The sequence below is a fragment of the Symphalangus syndactylus genome, chromosome 22 (assembly GCF_028878055.3).
Source record: "Symphalangus syndactylus isolate Jambi chromosome 22, NHGRI_mSymSyn1-v2.1_pri, whole genome shotgun sequence".
Taxonomy (NCBI): domain Eukaryota; kingdom Metazoa; phylum Chordata; class Mammalia; order Primates; family Hylobatidae; genus Symphalangus; species Symphalangus syndactylus.
In genome coordinates this window covers 18,081,139-18,099,517 of record NC_072444.2, presented here as the reverse complement: position 1 = coordinate 18,099,517, position 18,379 = coordinate 18,081,139, and the positions used below count along the sequence as shown (strand labels likewise).

Here is an 18,379-nt window from a genome sequence, read left to right as displayed (position 1 = left end):
AAGATGTAACAATAGGTCAGGCTGTTCTTTAAACAAAACTAAACAGCGGAAGTTTTATATTATGTTCTTATACCTGGAACACTGCAAAACTCACGAATCACAGTGAAATTAGGAACAGCATTCAAACACAAGCGCAAACACTGCACCTAGAAACTCTGCATCTAACAGGTGCTCAATACATGTCGGCTGAGCAAGCATATCCACAATGGGTACTCAATGGCTGGCTCTTCAGTGGTCCCTGGGAAAAAGCCAAAAGCCCAGAGTTGCTGTCTATGCAGATCTGTGTTCTGGTAAAGCCTTTAACTCAGTCAAGATAAAATCCAGTTTCTCCCCTACCTGCCACTGTCCAAGGTTATCTCCCAGTTCAGGCCCCCAATGTTAGTCTCCCAGGAACGCATGATTCGGCCTCCATTGGACACAGTGATCACATCTGGAAAAGAAAAGATCGTGGTGAAGTCATTTCCCACTTGCTCTGTCGCCTCCTAGGGTCCCGCTGTGAGCAGTGGCCTCACCTCTGATTTCTGGATGCAAATACATGTTAAACAGGTACCTGTCCTTCACTGTCAGGAGTCCCCCCGTCCCCTTTCCCTACCAGACCCTGTACAGATCAAGGAGCCAAGGAACGGGACAGGGAGCTGGCTGCACAATGGAGACACGGGAGGACTCTGCTTACCCTGTCCGTGCAGCAGCATGGCATCCACAGCCCCTTCTGCCAAGCCCTTGTCAACATGGCGCCACACTGAGAGACATGAAAGTTAGACGTTACTATGAACAAAAGGTGGCAACCCAGGAGACTAAGAGATAAATGAAGAGCTCTTCATTTGCACAGCAATGTCCAATTTTATTTTGAGGGGGTGAAGGAGTATAGCTAACTGGCAGTGATCCAGTCCCATTCACGGGGTAATGAGGATACAAGGGGTTAAGAGGGGCCACTACTGTCCAGGCCCCACTACCACCCCATCAAACATATAAACAAACAACAATAAGATTAATAAAATCCATGCAATTCACAAGAAAAATAATGATCATAAATTCTGTTTCCCTTATTTTAGTGCCTAACAACATCCAGCCAGTGTAGGTAATTAAGTGAGGGTATCTGAGAGTTCACTGCAAAGTAGAATAATGTGTTTTTTGCAGCAGCATCTTTTTTTTGAGACAAGGTCTTGCTCTATTGCCCAGGCTGGAGTGAACTGGCGTGATCACAGCTCACCGCAGCCTCAACCTGCTGGGCTCAAGCAATCCTCCCGCCTCAGTCTCCCAAGCAACTGGGAATCTAGGCACACGCCACCATGCCTAATTTTTTTAATTTTAGACATGGGGCCTCACTGTGATCCCCAGGCTGGTCTCGAACTCCTGAGCTCAAGTGATCCTCCCGCCTGGGCTTGCAGCAATATCTTATTTAAGGACACTCAGGATTCAGGCTGAGAGAATAAACCGCAAAGGTCAGTTATAGGAACATACAAAGATTCAAAGGCGGTAAGACTGAAAAAAAAAAAGTATCAGAATCCACTAGGAGAGGCATCTTTTGCCCAACATGTCCCTTATTCAGGAATCAGCCAGGCAGAGTTGGCAATGGTAAGCCTTTCATCCCTGAGGCAGCCAGTAGACACAGTTCCCAGTTCACTCACAGATCTCCCCAGTTCGGGAATTTAATGCTGCAATCACATTCTTCTCCGTGGCCACAACCAACTTCTTGGACCCAGGGGAAAATTCCAAGGAGGCAAACTTGAGCTTCCCAACATATTGCTGTCTCCTGGGAAAAAAAGAGTACAGGGGCACCGTAAGGAGCTAAAATCACCATTCCACAAAGTGCTCCGGAAGAAAAATCACAGGGCTATCACCATCACATTCATTTTAGGACATATAAGAAGTGTTTGTTAGCCGGGCGCAGTGGCTCACACCTGTAATCCCAACACTTTGGGAGGCCGAGGCGGGCGGATCACCTGACGTCAGGAGTTCGAGACCAACCTGACCAAATGGAGAAACCCCGTCTGTCTCTACGAAAAATACAAAATTAGCTGGGCATGCCTGTAATCCCGGCTACTCGGGAGGCTGAGGCAGGAGAATCGCTGGAACCCGGGAGGCGGAGGTTGCGGTGAGCTGAGATCGCGCCATTGCACTTCAGCCTGGGCAACAAGAGCAAAACTCCATCTCAAAAAAGAAGTGTTTGTTAGTGAAGAGTTCTGACCAAAAGCAAGATTTTCATTCAGTATAGTCAGATGCAAAGAGAGTAAGAGAAGAAAATTACCTCGGCCAGGCGCGGTGGCTCACGCTTGTAATCCCAGCACTTTGGGAGGCCGAGGCGGGTGGATCACAAGGTCAGGAGATCGAGACCACGGTGAAACCCCGTCTCTACTAAAAAATACAAAAAATTAGCCGGGCGTGGTGGCGGGCGCCTGTAGTCCCAGCTACTCGGAGAGGCTGAGGCAGGAGAATGGCGTGAACCCGGGAGGCGGAGCTTGCAGTGAGCCGTGATTGCGCCACTGCACTCCAGCCTGGGCGACAGAGCGAGACTCCGTCTCAAAAAAAAAAAAACAAAAAAGTGTTTGTTAGTGAAGAGTTCTGACCAAAAGCAAGATTTTCATTCAGTATAGTCAGATGCAAAGAGAGTAAGAGAAGAAAATCACTTCGGCCGGGCGCGGTGGCTCACGCTTGTAATCCCAGCACTTTGGGAGGCCGAGTAGGGCGGATCATGAGGTCAGGAGATCGAGACCACGGTGAAACCCCGTCTCTACTAAAAATACAAAAAAAAAAAAATTAGCCGGGCGTGGTGGCGGGCGCCTGTAGTCCCAGCTACTCGGAGAGGCTGAGGCAGGAGAATGGTGTGAACCCGAGAGGCGGAGCTTGCAGTTAGCCAAGATCGCGCCACTGCACTCCAGCCTGGGCGACAGAGCGAGTCTCCGTCTCAAAAAAAGAAAAAAAAAGAAAATTACCTCCTACTAACCCTTCCTTCTAAATGGAAGCACATATTTACCTTCAGATAAGTGACACCCAAAAGGGCACCTGACCGACCTTTTTTTTTTTTTTTTTTGAGACGAAGTCTCACTCTTATCCCCCAGGCTGGAGTGCAATGGTGCAATCTCAGCTCACTGCAACCTCCACCTCCTAGGTTCATGCAATTCTCCTACCTCAGCCCCCCGAGTAGCTGGGATTACAGGCGCCTGCCACCATGCCCGGCTAATTTGTTTGTATTTTTAGTAGACATGGGGTTTCACCATCTTGGCCAGGCTGGTCTCAAACTCCTGACCTCAAGTGATTCACCCGCCATCCAAAGTGCTGGGATTACAGGCGTGAGTCACTATGCCCGTCACCACGCCTGACTGAGATCACAGCACTTCTTAACAGCATAGAGCAAGCACCTGGAGGTCAAAGCTGTAGTGAGTATGCCCATCACCACGCCCGACTGAGATCACAGCACTTCTTAACAGCATAGAGCAAGCACCTGGAGGTCAAAGCTGTAGTGAGCCGAGATCACACCATTGCACTCCAACCTGAGCCAGACTCCGTCTCAAAAAGATAAATAGGCCAGGTGCAGTGGCTCATGCCTATAATCCCAGCACTTTGGGAGGCCAAGGTGGGTGGATCGTTTAAGGTCAGGAGTCCGAGACGAGCTGGCCAACTTGGTGAGAACCCATCGCTACTACAAATGCAAAAATAAGCTGGGTGTGGTGGCACGTGCCTGTCACCCAACTACTCGGAAGGCTGAGGCAAAAGAATCGCTTGAACTCAGGAGGCAGAGGTTGCAGTGATCCAAGATCGTGCCACTGAACTCCATCCTGGGCGACAGAGTGGGACTCTGTCTCAAATAATAAAATACTGTTGTTTTATCTGGATATAAAAGTAATGCCTCCTTATTACAGAAAATGGGTGGGTGAGAGGGATACTTATAACAATTTAAAAATCTCCACCAGGCACGGTGGCTCACACCTGTAATCTCAGCACTTTGGAAGGTCGAGGCATGCCGATCACTTGAGGTCCGGAGTTTGAGACCAGTCTGGCCAACATGGTAAAACTCCGTCTCTTATAAAAGTACAAAAGTTAGCTGGGCGTGGTTGGCACCTATAATCCCAGCTACTTGGGAGGCTGAGGCAGGAAAATCGTTTGAACCCTGGAGACAGAGGTTGCAGTGAGCTGAGATCATGCCACTGTACTCTGGCATGGGTGACAGAGCAAGACTCTGTCTCAAAACAATAAAAAATAAATAAATAATAAAAATTTTAAAGTCTAATCTATCACTCTTCTGGATTGAATTGCATCCTCAAAAACTACTACCCCCCAATGTTACAGTATTTGATGGCAGGGCCTTTAAAAATGTAATTATGTTTTAATAAAGTCAAAAGGGTGAGGCCTTAATCCAACAGAGAAAGAGACACCAGGGATGTGTAAGCACAGCAAAGGCCATGTAAGGATACAGCAAGAAGGCAGCCTTTTGCAAGCCAATGAGCGAGGCCTCAGAGGAAACAAAACCTGCCAATGCCTTGATCTTGAATTTCCAGCCTCCAGAACTGTGACAATATCTATTTCTATCGTTTAAGCCACCTAGTCTGTGGTATTTCATTATAGCAGCCTGAGAAAACTAATACAACCACCACTATAGATACACTTTTTATTATTTGAGATGGGATCTCACTGTGCTGCCCAGGCTGGATTGAACTCCTGGGCTCAAGTAATACTCCCATCTCAGCCTCCCAAGTAGCTGGGATTTCTGGTGCATGCCATGGTGCCCAGCTTTGTACATATACTTTTAACATTTTACTATACAGTCATGCACTGCAAAACAATGTTTCAGTCAATGATTGATTGCATACACAGCATATACAGCGGTGGTCACACAAGAGTATAACCGAGCTGAAAAATTCCTATCACCTAGTAACATCGTAGCTGCCATAACATTGTAGTCCAATGCATTAATCACGTTTGCAGTGAAGATTGTGTCAACAAACCCACTGTACTGCCAGTTGCATAAAAGTACAGCCTATTCAATTATGTATATACTACATAATACTTGACAATGATAATAAATGACTATGTTACTGGTTTATGTATCTACTTTTTATGGTTAGAGTATTCCTTCTACGTATTAAAAGAAAATTAACTGTAAAATAGTCTCATGCAGGTGCTTCAAGAGGTATTCCAAGCTGGCCGCGGTGGCTCATGCCTATAATCCCAGCACTTTGGGAGGCAGAGGCGAACAGATCACCTGAGGTCAGGAGTTCAAGAAAAGCCTGGCCAACATGGTGAAACCCCATTTCTACTAAAAATACAAAAATTAGCCAGGCATAGTGGTGTGCACCCGCAGTCCCAGATACTTGGGAGGCTGAGACATGAGAATCACTTGAACCCGGGAGGTGCAGGTTGTAGTGAGCTGAGATCATGCCACTGCACTCCAGGCTGAGCAACAGAGTAAGACTCTGTCCCCGCACCCCCCCAAAAAAAATAGGTATTCCAGAAACAGGCATTGTTATCACAGATGACAGCTCCATGGGTGTTACTGCTCCTGAAAACCTGCCAGTAAGACAATATGTGGAGGTGGAAGACAGTGATATTGATGATCCTGACCCTATTTAGGCCTAGGCTAATGTGTTTGTGTCTTAGTTTGTTTTTTGTTTGCTTGTTTTTTGAGATGATCTTACTCTCTCACCCAGACTGGAGTAGAGGCACCATCACAGCTCACCACAGCCACGACCTCCCAGGCTTAGGTGATCCTCCCACCTCAGCCTCCTGAGTAGCTGGGACTACAGGCACCCACCACCATGCCCGGCTAATTTTTGTATGTTTTGCAGAAATGGGGTTTCGCCATATTGCCCAAGCTGTTTTTTGTTTTGTTTTTTTTTCTGAGATGGAGTCTCGCTCTGTTGCCAGGCTGAGTGCAGTGGCGCGATCTCAACTCACTGCAACCTCTGTCCCCCAGGTTCAGGTAATTCTCCTGCCTCAGCCTCCCAAGTAGCTGGGACTACAGGCGTGTGCCACCACACCCAGCTAGTTTTCATATTTTTAGTAGAGATGGGGGTTTCACCATGTTGGCCAGGATGGTCTTGATCTCTTGACCTCGTGATCCACCCGCCTCGGCCTCCCAAAGTGCTGGGATTACAGGCGTGAGCCACCGCGCCCAGCCCCAAGGTGGTCTTGAATTCCTGGACTCAAGCCATCCACCCACCTCAGCCTCCCAAAGTGCTAGGATTACAGATGTTAGCCACTGCGCCCGGCCTGTGTCTTAGTTTTTAACAAAATAGTTTAAGACCGAAAAAAAATTTTAGTATTGTAGGAAAAAGCTTATAGTATAAAGATATAAGAAAAATATTAAGTCAGGCATGGTAGCATATGCCTGTAATCCCAGTTGCTAGGGAGGCTGAGGCAGGAGGCTTGCTTGAGTCTAGGAGTTCAATATCTGCCTGGGGAACATAGCAAGATCCCATGTCAAAAATAAATTTTAAAAATATATTTCTGTACAGCTGTAAAGTCTGTGTTTTATACTAAGTATTATTACAAAAGTCAAAAATTAAAAAAAAAAATGTGTGTAAAGTAAAAAAAGTCACATTAAGCTAACGTTAACATTATTGAAGAAAGAACAATATCTTACATAAATTTAGTACATTTACTCACCACCCACTTACTGACTAACCCCAGAACAACTCCTAGTTCTGCAAGTTACATTCACGGTAAGTGCCCTGTAACGGTGTACCATTTTTTATCTTTCATGTCCTATTTTTACCATACATTTTCTATGTTTACATACACAAATATTTACCACTGTGTTACAACTGCCTACAGTTTTCAGTACAGTAATGCCGTACAGGTTTGTGGCCTAGGAAGAATAGGCTATACCATATGGCCTAGGTGTGTAGTAGGCTAAACCACCTAGGTTTACATAAATTACACGCTACAATGTTTGCACAAGAGGGCATTTCTCAGAATGTATTCCCATCATTAAGTGATGCATACCTGTATGTCTTCGTTTATTTTTCAATCTGAAAACCGTAGGCCAGGTGCAGTGGCTCACACCTGTAATCCCAGCACTTTGGGAGGCCGAGGCAGCCAGATCGCTTGAGCTCAGGTGTTCAAGACCAGCCTGGGCAACATAGCAAAACCCCGGCTCTACAAAAATACAAAGAAACTAGACAGGTGTGCACCAGCAGTCCCAGCTACTCAGGAGGCTGAGGTGGGAGGGTCACTTGAACCTGTAAGGCCGAAGCTGCAGTGAGCCATGATAGTACTGCACTCCAGCCTGGGCTACAGAATGAGTCCCCGTCTCAAAAAATTTTTTAAAGTTTTGGCTGGGCACGGTGGCTCACGCCTGTAATTCCAACACTTTGGGAGGCCTAGGCGGGTGGATTACCTGAGGTCGGGAGTTTGAGACCAGCCTGACCAACATGGAGAAACCCCGTCTCTACCAAAAATACAAAAATTAGCTGACTGTGGTGGCGTGTGCCTGTAATCCCAGCTACTCGGGAGGCTGAGGCAGGAGAATCGCTTGAACCCCGGAGGCGGAGGTTGTGGTGAGCCATGAGATAGCGCCATTGCACTCCAGCCTGGGCAACAAGAGTGAAACTGTCTCAAAAAAAAAAAAAAAAAGTCTTAAACAGAGTCCTTTTCCCCCCTCATCAGTCTAACCTGGCCGTGGGCTCAGAGCAGAGCTGCCCAAGACACTAAGCAGTTAGGAAATGCCATTCATTCATTCATTCATTCATGAAAAGAAAATTAAGAAAACTGCATATATCTAGTATTCTGCAAAATTAGATACACATATCACCCGACATATACGTGTAACGTACACATACGACATTGTGAACAGTTGTGCACATAATTAAAAACGTAACTTATGTTGTTGTATTTGTCACACTGTCTGGCATAACAGGTCCTCAACATATATGCGAATCATCTTTTCCAAAACAGAAAATACTTCAGAAGAGGAGAAATCTGAGCTGGGCCCTGAAGAATAAAGTGTAAATAGCAATAATAACAGATAACATTTAATGACTGCATTCAGTGAGCCAGGCATTGTGCTAAGTAATTTAATGTGATTGTCTCATTCATTCTCACAAGTACTGTAAGAGATAACAGACTCTTACTAAACCCATTCTATAGACAAAAAAAACAAGGCACAGAGTGGTTAAGTCACTTTCCCCAAGATCACACAACTCTTAATTGGTAAAATTCAAACAAAAGCAAGCTACTCCAGGGCCTTAAGGAAGACGTGGGTGGGTGAATGAATGAATGAATGAATGGCATATTCTAGCTGCTTACTGTTTTGGGCAATCCTGCTCTGAGCCCAGGGCCAGACTAGGTTGATGAGAGGGGGAAAAGGACTCAGTTTAGGACTTTCAAGACAAAAGCTCCTGTTCACATGCCTACAAGACACCAATTAGAGTAGGAATTCAAGTTTACTGGCGGCTTGGCGACCTCTGACACCTGCTAGACCAGAAACCTCACAGTCAAAAAAAATGGAACCTGACGAGAGAGGACGGGATCAGTGACCTCTGACCGGCACCCCAAGCATGCCTGGATGGCAGGTCCGGCTTACACACAAGGATCAGCTTAGAAGGACCCCTAACACTTGGTTTAAAGCTCTGCTTCCGAAGACTTTAAATCCTTAATAATTTTTTAACAATGGGCCCCACGTTTTCCATTTTGTATTGGGTCCTGCAAATTATGCGGCCAATCCTGTTACATGACCACCCTTAGCAGGTAGGAGACCGGTACTGGGGAAACAGCCACTTATCTCTCGAATATGTTCCACACGTATACATCAATCAAACTTGCCCACTTGGTCTTCGTAGACCGCGGCCACAGGAATCAGCAGCGCAGCCCAAAGCCAGAGACGCGAAGCCCACTAAGCCGCCATGATGAGAGCGCAGGCACCACCCACCGCCGTCACGGCATGCACCGCGCCGCGGACTCCGCCTCCGCGGGACTACAGAGCTGGGACACCGCGTGAGGCCCTCGGTAGGACGCTCGGGATTCGGGGACGGCCTCGGCACGCGGGAAGTCGCCCTACAGGCGCGAGAGAAAGCGCAGGCGGCGGCTCCGCAGGGAGAGGCAGGCTGCAGTGCGGATTGGGTCAGGCACACGCGAGGGCAGCCCCCAAGGGCCATCCCAGAGGCCCCCGCGCCGCCGGGGTCCTAACGCGGTGCACCGTCTTCCGCCACACGTGGATTCAGCGCCATGCCCAAATCCAAGCGCGACAAGAAAGGTGGGTGAAGGGGGAGTCGGCACCCTGGGGGGAGCTCTGTGGGCTGGCTGTCCAGCCTGCGGTGAGGGCTTCGGGGCGGCAGGGGCGCAGATTGGAACGCCAGGACATCCTCGAGGTGTTCCGCTGCCTCGCTGCGTGCTGGAATGGGGGCTTTGGGGCTGTAAAACCGCCAGAGGGGCTGACACCTGGTCCGGTCCGGGGAGCGGAGACTCTTTTTGCCTAGTTTCAAGGCCGACTGGGCCGGGAAGCAGCTCCTGAATACCGCCCCCGGCTGTGCCTGGTGCCGTTTCGGCCCAGTTTTCCCAACCTCGGCCCTTTCTCATCTTCTGCACTCCCGCCACCCTGGCTGCCTTTCCCTTCTTTCAGGACAGGCTTGTTGCCCTGTCTGGCGTTGTGTGTCTGCGGTTGTTTCTGCCTGGCATGCTTACCTCTTCGTATGGCTTGCGCCTTCTTAGTTGTCAGTTAATAGTATCCCTCTGAGACAGGGTCTCGCTCTTTTGCCCAGGCTGGAGTGCAGTGGCGCGATCGTAACACTGCAGGCCGGATGCGGTGGCTCACGCCTGTAATCCCAGCACTTTGGGAGGCCGAGGCGGGCGAATCACCTGAGGTCGGGAGTTCCAGACCAGCCTGGCCAATATGGTGAAACTCCTTCTCTACTAAAAATACTAAGAATTAAATGGGTATGGTGGTAGGTGCCTGTAATGCCAGCTACTTGGGAGACTGAGGCGGGAGAATCGCTTGAACCCGGGAGGCGGAGGTTGCAATGAGCCGAGATCGCTCCACTGTACTGCAGCCTGGGCGCGACAGAGCGAGACTCCGTCTCAAAAATAAATAAATAAAATAAGTCACTGCAGCCTTGACCTCCTTGGCTTAGGCGATCCTCCCACCTCAGCCTCCCGAGTAGCTGAGACTACAGGCATACGCCACCACACCCAGCTAGGTTTTTTTGTTTATTTTTTATACAGACGATTCTCAGTATGTTGCCAAAGCTGGTCTCGAACACCTGGGCTCCAACAACCCTCCCGCCTCACCCTCCCTAGGTGCTGGGATTACAGGCGTGAGCCACTACGCCGGACTTGAGCACCTCTTAAGAGACCATTTTTGACCACCTTTGGTGTGGTGGCCTCTCTTTTAACCCGGCTCTCTGGAATATTCAAAAATATTTAGGAGTCTGGCACTTTCTAGGCGTTGGAGGTGATACAGCAGTTATAAGGAAAGCCTATTTCTTATCGAGCCTAACGTTGTAGGAAAAACACATTCCACAAAATGCTAAAAATCTGATTGAAAATGAGGTGAAGAGATGGCGATATTTTGTATAATGTGGTCGGGAAAGGTCTCACTGATGAAGTGACAAATGAGCAGAAAATAAAGGAAGCGAGCAACCTGTGGAATTTTGCAACTGTGGAATTATCTGGGAGAATGCTGTTCCAAGTAGAGGGAACGTGAAGTGAAAAGGCTCTGAAATGGGAGCAGATATGACATGTTTGGGACAAGAGGCCAGTGAGGCTGGAGCAGAAGGAGCCAAATAGAGTTGGGGGAGGGGGTTAGGCAGAGAGGGCAGGACTTCCTCGGCCTTGGCAAGGCATTGGCTTTCCTGCCCAGGTGAAGTGGGTAGCAGAGGACCCATGTGATTTACCTTTATTTATAGAGGGTCACTCTGGTTGCCTTGGTGAGAATAGTTGGGGAAGACAGGGCAGAGGGCAGGAATGGAAGCAGTGAGCCCAGCATTAATCCAAGAGAGGGTGATGCTGGCTTGAGCCAAAGGTGTAACAGTGGAAATGATGGGAAGTGGCCCCCTGGATTTCGTTTGCCCTCCTCTGCTCCACTTACCATTGACTGATGTGCCTTGTTAAGAGGGGCTGAGTGCCCGGCAGGTTAAAGAAGAGAGGCCTGGGTCCCTTTGTGAAGGCGCCTGGAGCTTTGCAGTGGAGTTCTGTTAAGTGTTTCTGGAACGATTTGATTCTGTGGAGGGGGCCTGGGTCAGGTCTGGCAAATGCCAAACTCTGTGGGTAGGAGGCAAATTGGGCCCCAGCCATTTTTACAGTAGAGGTACATGTTCCTCCCCAGAGAAGTGTTGCTGCATCTTTGGGTCCAAATTGCAAAACTGGAGTGCAGATACATATCAGGAGATTCAGTCCCCAGCCTCATGGTTGCACAGCATAGGCCAGCTGGAGTGGCCTCTGCATCATGGTCAAGAGCAGCAAGGGGCCAGGCATGGTGGCTCACACCTATGATTCCAACATTTTGGGAGACTGAGGTAGGCAGATCTCTTGAGACCAACCTGGTCAACATGGCAAAAGCCATCTCTGCAAAAAATACAAAACTCACCTGGGCATGGTGGTGCATTTCTGTGGTCCCAGCCAAAATTAGTAGGCCACGGTGGTATGTGCCTGCAGTCCTGTGTGGGAGGATTGCCTGAGCCTAGGAGCTCAAGGTTGCAGTGAGCCGAGATCGAGCCATCGCACTCCAGCCTGGGTGACAGAGTGAGACCCCATCTCAAAAATAAAAAAAAAGAGGGGCCTGCCTCAGCCAGCAGGTGAGGTCTGCCACTGAGAGCACTCCAGCAGCAGGAACGGCCTCCACCCCCACACTGCAATCAAGTTTTTTGGGTCAGCCTTAGGGGCTAAGAAAGGCCTAGTTTGTCTAAATAGCAGGAGTTCTATCCAGGGATCTTCAGGCCCAGGAATGCTAATGAGTAGGCATTCCATGGGCCCTGGGAATGGCTTTGTGTGCCAGAAATGATGGCCACAACGGCCTTGCTGCCTGTTTTCAGAATGACTGCATCCAACTGAGCTCTCTCTGCCAAAGGGGAGAAGAAAATAAAATAAGTCTCCAATGCATCTAGATGGGTCTGTCATCATCTCTCTCCTTTTTGTTTTTATTAGTCTCCTTAACCAAAACTGCCAAGAAAGGCTTGGAATTGAAACAAAACCTGATAGAAGAGGTAAGACGTTGTTCTTTTTCTAGAGCTTGCAATTGTTTGGTTCATAAAGGTAGGTATAGGACTGTTGGCCAGGGGAGCATACTAGTGGAAAAAAAATCTCCAAGCTGCTAATCCAGGCCTTTTTCCTCCAGCAGCAGCACCAGCAAAAACTTCCATAGTGATGATTTCCAGCTTCGACTAGCTCGTACTCTGTGCCCTGTCCTGCACTGTGTTTCTTATGCGTTGTTCCACTCCATCCTCATAACATCCCTGTGATGTGGGTACTAGGTGATGATGCTGCTGTTTTGCATTTGGGGTCAGTGAAGCTTACAGAGGTTTGTTAGCCTGCCCAATGTCAAAAAACAGGAGGAGGCCAGGAACGGTGGGCCACGCCTGTAATCCCAGCACTTTGGGATGCCAAGTGGGTCAGATAGCTTGAGGCTGGGAGCTCAAGAGCAGCCTGGGCAATATGACAAAACCTCATCTCTACAAAAAGAAAAGAAAAAAGAACTAGCTGGACGTGCTGGTACGCAGCCTGGGCAACAGAGTGAGACCCTGTCTTTAAAAAAAAAAAAAGAGCTGGGAGATTTCCCAGGCGTCAGTGACTGCACCAACCCACTGTCTGTACAGCTTCTGACCTGCCAACCTGGGCTGCAGGCTGGGTGAAACAGTCTCCTCCCGCACAATGACTCCACTCCTGGAGGCCGCCTCGTGGTGGCTTTGGCCAGCACCATGTGCAGAGCAGTACTGATCAGCTGCCTCCCCTCGTAACAGTGAGGCTCCGTGTGTTTCCATGTATAGCAGGACCCTTCCTAGCGTGGGTGAATGTTTCTAGGTTAACGGTTGATGATCAGTTCCGCGGTTGGTCATAGATAAGTGAGAGACCTGGAAAAGGCCGTGGGGTGTAGATCCATGGCTCAGCCTCCCCTGTGGTTAGGAATCCTAATTTCAGCAATGGAGGTAGGAGACAACCAAATTAGAGGCCTCCAGTTCCTCCAGTTTCCATAGTTGTCAGGGGCCCAGAGCAGATTCATTCTCATCTGAGGCCAGAGTGGTGCCCATTGTATGCTGCTGCTTGAACTCAGAGCCTCGTGAATTGTCCCACAGCTTCGGAAATGCGTGGACACCTACAAGTACCTTTTCATCTTCTCTGTGGCCAACATGAGGAACAGCAAGCTGAAGGACATCCGGAACGCCTGGAAGCACAGCCGGTGAGCGGGCAGGGGGAAGAAGGCCCTTCTGAGTGGGGACCCGGCCAGGCTGCTCTCAGTCAAAGCACAGGAGCAGTTTCTGACCCTGTAGGTGCCTGGGTCATGCCGCTGACACCTGAATAAGGACAAAGTGCTGCCTGCCACTGAAGAGCACTTCCTTTTCACTGTTAAAACTGGTCTTGGGCCAGGTGCGGTGGCTCACGCCTGTAATCCTGGCACTTTGGGAGGCTGAGGCAGGCGGATCACCTGAGGTCAGGAGTTTGAGACCAGCCTGGCCAACGTGGCGAAACCCCTTCTCTACTAAAAATACAAAAAAGTTAGCCAGGCGTGGTGGCAGGCACCTATAATCCCAGCTACTCAGAAGGCTGAGGCAGAAGAATCCCTTGAACCCACGAGGCAGAGGCTGCAGTGAGCTGAGATTGCACCATTGCACTCCAGCCTGGGTGACAGAGTGAAACTCCACCTCAAAAAAAAGCAGATTTTGCCCTGAGCTTTAGGGGCAGGACTTGGTAGTTGCTCAGGAGATGTTTGAGAGGTGGTCCTTTCAGGAGAAGCGGCCCTTTAACCCTGGACTCTGGGCCATTTAGGAGCATCACACCAGTTTTAGAATGTCAGTATGGACACTGGGACACAGACAGTGACCTGGGAGCAGGATGCAGGAGCCACATGGCAAGTTTCTGTCCTGGCGCAGGTGGCTGTGGTGGTGGTCTCTTGCCGCACCAGCTCTGGTTCAGGCTGTTAACATGCCTCCTGCATACATCCAGATAGAGAACCGGTACATGATGCTCGTGACGGGCTGGGAGAGAAAATGTTGCCATGTCAGTAGTCTGTGGGTGGGAACATAATGAAAGGGACCCCGAGGTGGGGACAGTGTGGCCAGGCAGCATGAAGAAGTGGGTGCCACTGGCTCAGCCTGGGCCTGAGCTCGCTGGGGACCAGAGCCGCTTTGCGTGTTGCTGAGGGGTGGGGCGGGCAGGGCAGTTCCTTCACAGACGCTCTTTCTCTTGCTCGGTAGGATGTTCTTTGGCAAAAACAAGGTGATGATGGTGGCCTTGGGTCGGAGCCCATCTGATGAATACAAAGACAACCTGCACCAGGTAAGTCTCTGGTCCTCACGCTGTGGGGCTAAGGCAAAGCCTCCTTCTCTCCCACTACTCCCACGTGACAGCCTCCCCCAGCCATCGGCAGGCCCGAGGCTCAGGGAGAGCAGGGCCTAGCTTAAAGCTCTGGGTTCTCCCTTCACCTGCAGACCCAGGGAATAGCACACTTCTGCCTCCCACTCCTTCCTGCTGTGACAACCAGAAACATCTTTAAACGTTGCCAAATGTCCCCTGGTGAGCAAAAATGTGCTTAGTAGAGAACCACTGCTCTAATGCGACCAAGCTGGCCTCACTCTTGATTTGTAGGTCAGCAAAAGGTTGAGGGGTGAAGTGGGTCTCCTGTTCACCAACCGCACAAAGGAGGAGGTGAATGAGTAAGTACTGCTGAGGAACGGAGGGAAAGAGGCGGGTGAGAGGGGATTTCAGGGAGGGGATGATGCAGGAACTTCGTTCCATATGTGGCATCAAGTTGGAACTGCTCCTGGAAGCCTGTCACTGAGCTAGTGGCCTGGGACCATAGCCCTCTCTGTCCTCTCCAGCATGGTGCTCTGGGCTGGCTGCTGGCCAGCAGCCAAGGTCTGTGATGGGGGAATGCCCAGGACCACAGGACACTTGGGGGAGCCTGACTCATGGGCTGGTGGCATGGCCAGGAGCATCCCCTCCTTCCACTTCTCTTTTCCCTTAGGTGGTTCACGAAATACACAGAAATGGACTACGCCCGAGCTGGTAACACAGCAGCTTTCCCTGTGAGCCTGGATCCAGGGTCCCTGGAGCAGTTCCCCCACTCCATGGAGCCACAGCTCAGGCAGCTGGGCCTGCCCACCGCCCTCAAGAGAGGTATGGGCAGCCCTGGAGCCAAAAGGTCACAGCCTAGAGTCCAAGAGCACAGGCCTGCAAACTCATCCCTTTCTGGCTGAGCAAGTTATTTCTACAAGCTTCCATTTTCTCATGAGAAAATGGGGCTAAGAGTGCACGCCTCACAGTGGGGGTGAAAGCAGACAGTAACTTACAGCCAAAATGCAGCCCTTGAGGCCCGTCAGGGGCCTTGCGCTTGTTAAAAAAAAAAAGTCAAAAAATTAGCCATGGTGGTGTGCGCCTGTGGTCCTAGCTACATGGGAGGCTGTGGCAAGAGGAGCACTAGAGCCCAGGAGGTCGAGGCTGCAGCGAATCAAAGGGACCTCAGGGAGACAGCCACTGCCCAGTGTGTGTTGGAGCCATGGGGAGGGCAGGTGGCTGACTGGATTCCTCCCAACGTGGCAGGGGCAGAGAGGGCTCTGCAGGCCTCTGGGCCAGAGGTAACTGAGAGCCACGCTCTTCTGCAGGTGTGGTGACTCTGCTGTCTGACTACGAGGTATGCAAGGAGGGCGATGTGCTGACCCCAGAGCAGGCTCGCATCCTGGTGAGTCTGGCGCCTTGAGGGCTGTTGCGGGTGGGGGCGCTGGCTTTCCTCTGCCTGCTGAAAACGCCCCCCCTGCACTTTGGATACCTTCATTCCTTCTGATTCTTTGTTCCCGTTGTCTCTTGCAGAAGCTTTTTGGGTATGAGATGGCTGAATTCAAGGTGACTGTCAAATACATGTGGGATTCACAGTCGGGAAGTTTCCAGCAGATGGGAGACGACTTGCCAGAGAGCGCATCCGAGTCCGCAGAAGAGTCCGACTCAGAAGACGATGACTGAAAGGGACTCAGGACTGAAGGTCTCCTGGAATCTTCTGGGTCTCACTGGACCATCAGGACTGCTGCCACCCCTCTGGGGAGAGCAGCTTTTTATTTGTCTGTAGACAGGGAATGTGATGGGCACTGACCTCCTGTAAAGAATAAAACTCTGGGCCGGGCACGGTGGCTCACGCCTGGAATCCCAGCACTTTGGGAGGCCGAGGCGGGCAGATCATAAGGTCAGGAGATTAAGACCATCCTGGCTAACACCGGGGAACAGATGAGGCTTCCCCCACTGAGTTCTGCCCAAAGAGTGGGTTTGCTACCACCCAGCTAATTTTTGTATATTTTGTCAAGATGGGATTTCACCACGTTCCCCAGGCTGCTCTTGAACTCCTGGATTCAAGCAATCCCCTTGCCTAGGCCTCTCAAAGTTCTGGGATTTCAGGCATTAGACACCGCGCCCAGCCTGTTTTGTTTTTTAAAAACAACTGTATTGAGACATGATTCAGACACTATATAGTTGACCTACTTAAAGTGATGATTTAATGCTGTTTCATGTATTCAGAGTTGTACAACCATCACAATCAATTTCAGAGCATCTTCATAAGCACCCCCAACAGAAACCCTGTCCTCATTAGCAGTGAATCTCCATTTCCTTGCAAACCTCCTCCCAGTCCTAGGCAAGCAGTCATCTACTTTCTATCTCTCAAATAGATTTGCCTATTTTGTACATTTCATATAAACAAAATCATACAATATGAAACCTTTTGTAAGTGGCTTAACATGTCTTCAAGGTGCACTTACATTGTAGATGTTTAAGTACTTCTGTTTGTTTGTTTGTTTGGAAACAGGGTTTGTTCTGTCGCCCAGGCTGGAGTGCAGTGGCACAGTCATAGCTCACTCCAGACTTGAATACCTAAGCTCAAGCAATCAGCCCGCCTCAGCTTCCCAAGCAGCTGGGACTACAGGTGTGTGCCCCGGGGCCCCAGTAATTTTCTTTTTATGTTTAGTGGAGACAGGGTCTCGCTTTGTTTCCCAGACTGGTCTGGAACTCCTGTCTTCAATCAATCCTCCTGCCTTGGCCTCTCAAAGTGCTGAGATTACAGGTGTGAGCCACTCTTTTTTTTTTTTAATGGCTGAATAATAGTCTGTTGTATGCATATACCACATCTTGTTTACCCATTCATTCATTCATTCATGGACATTTGGGTTGTTTTTACTTATTGGCTATTGTGAGTAATGATAATGTGAAAACTCAAGCCCAAGTTTTTTTGTGGGGAAATATGTTTTCATTTCTCTCGGCTATATGCCCACAAGTGGAACTGCTGAATCCTATGGTAATTTTATGTTTAATCCTTTGAGAAACTGCCAAACTATTTTCCCAAGTGGTTGTACCATTTTACATCCCCACCATCAGTGTGTGAATTTCCTCCCCTGTCTGTTGCTCCCTCTCTCACCATGTGACACGCTGGCTCCGTTTCCCCTTCTGCCATGATTGTCAGCTTCCTGAGGCCCTCACCAAGAGCAGATGCCGGCACCACACCCCCTTGTACAGACTGCAGAACCATGAGCCAAAGAAACCTCTTTCTTTATAAATGACCCAGTCTCAGGTATTCTTTTATAGCAACGCAAACAGACTAACACACAGCACCCTGGGAGGTTTTGTTCTTCATTTGGTGGTGACTCTACTGTTAGGTTTTTGTCCAAATACTTCCATCCCTAAGAATTTACTGAGGCAGTTCTAAATTAGACAAAGCAGGAGAGAGCAAAAGAGGTGACAGAAAAGCCTTGGGCAGCCTGAGCCACGATGAGCCTAGCGGAAGTAGTTGGGACATTCGTGGGCAAACAAATGCCAGGCTTGATTAAAGGCATCCACGACGGCCGGCTCCAGGGGCCCTTCCTCTGCCGCTGCCAAGTTCTGCTCCAGCTGCTCCAGGCTGGACATGCCCAGGATGACCGCGTCCCCATGGGCACCCTGCAAGGGAGACGGCCAGACTTCAACCCTCTTCTGCTGCACAGCGACTCCACTTACAGCCCTCCCACTCATGCCCCTGCCGAGATTTGGGCTCTTTTATATCCCGTATGTCCAGAAAGAACTTAAGGTGCCTTGGATAGCTGTACCCATGTGACTCGAAACCTGTTTTCTTTCCCCTACTACCACTCGATCCTTCCAGACAGACCTACATTCACAGCCCAGTTCTGCCCCCCAGCAGCTGTGTAAACGTGGCTAAGTTATTAAACCTCTCTGAAACTGAATCCTCTTCTCTATTTTCAACATAGTCGTGTGTGAAAAATTA

At 49.6% G+C, this 18,379-nt stretch overlaps 3 protein-coding genes across 9 annotated transcripts in view; 1 reads left to right on the top strand and 2 right to left on the bottom strand.

Annotated features, from left to right (window-relative positions):
* LOC129472553 (ER membrane protein complex subunit 1-like) overlaps nucleotides 1–9,092 on the bottom strand; it is a 47,210-nt gene extending 38,118 nt beyond the window's left edge. Inside the window, exons 1-4 of the mRNA XM_063632105.1 lie at nucleotides 8,761–9,092; nucleotides 1,629–1,753; nucleotides 674–739; nucleotides 337–430 (exon numbers count right to left, since the gene is read on the bottom strand). Coding sequence (XP_063488175.1) covers nucleotides 337–430; nucleotides 674–739; nucleotides 1,629–1,753; nucleotides 8,761–9,092 — 617 coding nt within the window. The remainder of the gene's footprint in view (nucleotides 1–336; nucleotides 431–673; nucleotides 740–1,628; nucleotides 1,754–8,760) is intronic.
* On the top strand, nucleotides 8,888–18,338 carry LOC129472556 (mRNA turnover protein 4 homolog). 2 transcript variants are annotated; one of them, XM_055262328.2, is made up of 8 exons: nucleotides 8,888–9,190; nucleotides 12,076–12,134; nucleotides 13,221–13,324; nucleotides 14,340–14,421; nucleotides 14,731–14,798; nucleotides 15,110–15,261; nucleotides 15,747–15,823; nucleotides 15,952–18,338. In XM_055262328.2, the coding sequence occupies exons 1-8, from the start codon at nucleotides 9,163–9,165 to the stop codon at nucleotides 16,099–16,101; spliced, it is 720 nt and encodes a 239-aa protein (XP_055118303.1). In that variant the 5' UTR covers nucleotides 8,888–9,162; the 3' UTR covers nucleotides 16,102–18,338. The 2 variants fall into 2 exon arrangements, with proteins under 2 accessions (XP_055118303.1, XP_055118304.1); XM_055262329.2 differs by lacking the exon at nucleotides 8,888–9,190 and adding an exon at nucleotides 9,353–9,829.
* The window catches only part of LOC129472544 (aflatoxin B1 aldehyde reductase member 3), a 45,554-nt gene continuing 43,777 nt past the window's right edge, over nucleotides 16,603–18,379 (bottom strand). For all 6 annotated transcript variants that reach the window (XM_055262290.1, XM_055262288.2, XM_063631745.1 and 3 more), the window contains one exon: nucleotides 16,603–18,057. In XM_055262290.1, coding sequence (XP_055118265.1) covers nucleotides 17,896–18,057 — 162 coding nt within the window. In that variant the 3' untranslated portion in view covers nucleotides 16,603–17,895. The remainder of the gene's footprint in view (nucleotides 18,058–18,379) is intronic.

Bases quoted from the DNA above. Each gene is read 5' to 3' on its own strand.
- LOC129472556 (XM_055262328.2), top strand. From the start codon at position 9,163: ATGCCCAAATCCAAGCGCGACAAGAAAG. The intron at 13,325-14,339 runs GTGAGCGGGCAG...CTTGCTCGGTAG, and splicing joins AACGCCTGGAAGCACAGCCG to GATGTTCTTTGGCAAAAACA. The intron at 14,799-15,109 runs GTAAGTACTGCT...CTTTTCCCTTAG, and splicing joins ACAAAGGAGGAGGTGAATGA to GTGGTTCACGAAATACACAG.